The following is a 237-nucleotide window of genomic DNA, read 5'->3' as shown; positions in this document are numbered from 1 at the left end:
GTGACGTTAGCGTTGTAAATTACAAAGGCAAAAAAATAAAACTGGTTGTTTGCGCCGTGTTGGGGAGCCTGATGGTGTACGTCCCCTGCTGAAGGTGCCTTCTTGCTTCCTAGGGAGAAAATGTGCTTTTTCTGGTGACCAACTTCATCGCTACAGCGAAGCAAGCCCAGGGCACCTGTCCCGAGGTAAGTGAGCTGTGCTGATCCCTAGCCCAGCGCTGCGGCGGGGGTGGGGTTT

The 237-nt window shown here is 53.6% G+C and overlaps 1 protein-coding gene across 1 annotated transcript in view; it reads left to right on the top strand.

The window, feature by feature from the left end:
• Positions 1–113: 113 nt before the first annotated feature.
• The window catches only part of LOC104168569 (P2X purinoceptor 6-like), a gene marked incomplete at its 5' end in the record, with an annotated part of 10,353 nt that continues 10,229 nt past the window's right edge, over positions 114–237 (top strand). The window contains one exon of the mRNA XM_009709193.1: positions 114–185. Coding sequence (XP_009707495.1) covers positions 114–185 — 72 coding nt within the window. The remainder of the gene's footprint in view (positions 186–237) is intronic.

The sequence above is a fragment of the Cariama cristata genome, unplaced genomic scaffold (assembly GCF_000690535.1).
Source record: "Cariama cristata isolate BGI_N322 unplaced genomic scaffold, ASM69053v1 scaffold39641, whole genome shotgun sequence".
Taxonomy (NCBI): domain Eukaryota; kingdom Metazoa; phylum Chordata; class Aves; order Cariamiformes; family Cariamidae; genus Cariama; species Cariama cristata.
This window is presented reverse-complemented; position numbering and strand designations above follow the sequence as displayed.